At 52.1% G+C, this 2,489-nt stretch overlaps 1 protein-coding gene across 1 annotated transcript; it reads left to right on the top strand.

The window, feature by feature from the left end:
* Positions 1–297: 297 nt before the first annotated feature.
* On the top strand, positions 298–2,240 carry LOC103771871 (aflatoxin B1 aldehyde reductase member 2-like; the record flags this gene model as incomplete). The annotated part of the gene is made up of 5 exons (XM_008939189.1): positions 298–485; positions 982–1,086; positions 1,492–1,588; positions 1,680–1,779; positions 2,111–2,240. Coding segments are annotated over 5 exons (620 nt in total), but the record flags the coding sequence as incomplete, so codon positions are not given.
* Between the last annotated feature and the right edge of the window lie 249 nt (positions 2,241–2,489).

Below are 2,489 nucleotides of genomic sequence, written 5' to 3'. Positions count from 1 at the left end.
GCGTGTTACCTGAGGAGAAGGGTCTTCCCAGGGCTCTTTTCATGAGGAGAAGGGATTTCCCTGCCAGGCTGACGAGAAGGGGCTTCTCCCAGGCTTGTTCTGTGAGGAGAAGGGTTTTCCCTGCCAGGGCAGTAACAATCTCTGAGGGGAAGGGACTCCCCTGCTAGGCAGACATGGTTCCCAAGGAGAAGGGTCTTCCCTGACCCCCCCTGAGCAACGCTTGCGTTACACCCCTTATCCCCATTCCCCTCCTGAGGGTGGAACTGTCCCTGCTCATTCTTTCTTTGTCTCTGCCAGTGGAAGTAGCCACCAAGGCCAACCCCTGGGATGGGAAGACCCTGAAGCCCGAGAGCGTGCGGTCGCAGCTGGACACCTCCCTGGAGAGGCTGAAGAGGACGAGTGTGGAGCTCTTCTACCTGCACGCCCCCGACCACGGGACCCCCGTGGAGGAGACACTGCGTGCCTGCAATGAGCTGCACAAAGAAGTAAAATGAAAAGTCCAAGCCTGGACCATCCCTTCATTCCCTCCCACCACCTTTTTCAACCAGGGGTGCTGGTTGTGGGCTTCTGCAGTGCTGGGTTTGTGCAGCACCAGGAAGAGGGAGCACAGATGGGCAGGGCAGAGCCAGACACGTAGCGCTGCACGGCGTGTTCCCTGGTGCACTTTGTTCTCAAAAGCTCTGGCAAATGTTAAACACCTGAACTTTGCTTTCAGCCGTGTCAGCTACTAGGTGAAGATTAGTGCTGGTCATGGGTGAAGAGGAATTCCTGAATTGCATTAAATGAATAGTGCCATTTAATATAAAACAGGGGGAATACTTTTGTCGTGTCTTGTAACTCAGAGTCATCTAGAAGACAGGGATATGTGGAGAGCTCGACTAAAATTCAGTGACTGTCCTTTTTGCTGTGTGCAGCTTGCACCATCTGGGCACAAATTCACTTTTGGAACCTGGGACTGAACACCTTTTTATTCCTCTGCAGGGAAAGTTTAAAGAACTTGGTCTGTCAAACTATGCAGCGTGGGAGGTTGCAGAAATCTGCACTATCTGCAAATACAACAACTGGGTGATGCCAACTGTGTACCAGGTGAGAGGTGGAGGCTTGCTGTGGTTTGGGAGGTCTCGTGGGGGCTGAGATGACTCAAATGAGCATCATGTGAGGGTTCAGATCAGAGCAGCGTACGGATGGTTCTCTGTGTCCTCAGAGCAAGGGTCAGTCACTGCAGGGAAAGGTCTGGGAGCCCCAGATCTTGGACTCAGCCCTCAGCATGCCAGCTAGGCACACAGAAAGGGAAGCTGCTGCAGTTAACTGGGAAGTCCTTTCAGGACACGTGTGATGAGAGAGCTGAGTGAGGTCACTGTGCAGAAAAAGCCAAGTACATGTTTGGTGCTCGAGTCAGCCACTCCCCTGGTACAGAACTTCAAGTTTTTGCAGTATTTGCAGTTCTGGGGCTGGTGTTTGACTTTGTGGGTCCCTCTGGCCCCCCTGCAGGGTATGTACAACGCGACCACACGCCAGGTGGAGACTGAGCTGTTCCCCTGCCTCAGGCACTACGGGCTGCGCTTCTACGCCTACAACCCCCTTGCAGGTATGGGGAGGGGCAGAAACCCCAAAACTGTACAAAATGGGGGCTGTGGAGGAGCCAGCCCAGCCCTAAACGTGCTGCTGCCCCTTTGCAGGAGGGCTGCTGACTGGCAAGTACAAGTACGAGGACAAAGACACGCGCCAGCCCACGGGGAGGTTTTTTGGGAATGACTGGGCTCAAGCCTACAGGGACAGGTATGTTTTGAGCTGATAGATGAGTGGAGAGAGGCAGCAGGAACAGTTACATAAAAAAAACATGCTAATAATCAGCTGAGGGGAAGCAGGATGGATCAAAGCTTGTGCAATGATGATGTCTGCACATGTGACCGAGGCTGTGGCGTGTGACTGAGCTTTGCAGAGTGGTTTTTAGGCTCAGCTTCCTCCAGGCCTACCCTGGGGGATCCCAAAAGTCCTCAGAGGCTACAAAGAGCCACACACAGCTCCTGAAAGCCTTTCATGCTTGACTGGAATATAGATGTGATTCAGCAGAGGTCCCGAGGGTAATGACAGATTTATTTTCCTGCAGGTACTGGAAAAAACACCATTTTGAAGGGATTGCCCTAGTTGAAAGAGCTCTGAAAGATGCCTATGGCTCCAGTGCCCCAAGCCTGACCTCTGCAGCTCTGCGCTGGCTGTACCATCACTCCAAACTGCAGGTATGGAATGGTTGGAAAACAAACCAGTGAGAGACTCCAAGTCAGAAATACAATTTAATAGGAAAAAAAAAACCAAAATAGAAGCAATAGTACAAAGGAAAACCACAGACAGAGTCAGAATACAACCTGACACTCTGTAGCTAGGGTGGTGGTAGCAGTCCAGATGAAGCAGTGGTCTCGTAGAAAAGATCTGGTAGCTCTTGTCCTCTGGAAATCCAGTGGGTAAGGCCCCCTGTGCTGTCCTGAACC

Source organism: Merops nubicus, unplaced genomic scaffold (genome assembly GCF_000691845.1).
Source record: "Merops nubicus isolate BGI_N331 unplaced genomic scaffold, ASM69184v1 scaffold13034, whole genome shotgun sequence".
NCBI classification, from domain to species: domain Eukaryota; kingdom Metazoa; phylum Chordata; class Aves; order Coraciiformes; family Meropidae; genus Merops; species Merops nubicus.
Note: the sequence above shows the minus strand (reverse complement) of the source record. Positions and strands in the feature narration are given on the sequence as shown.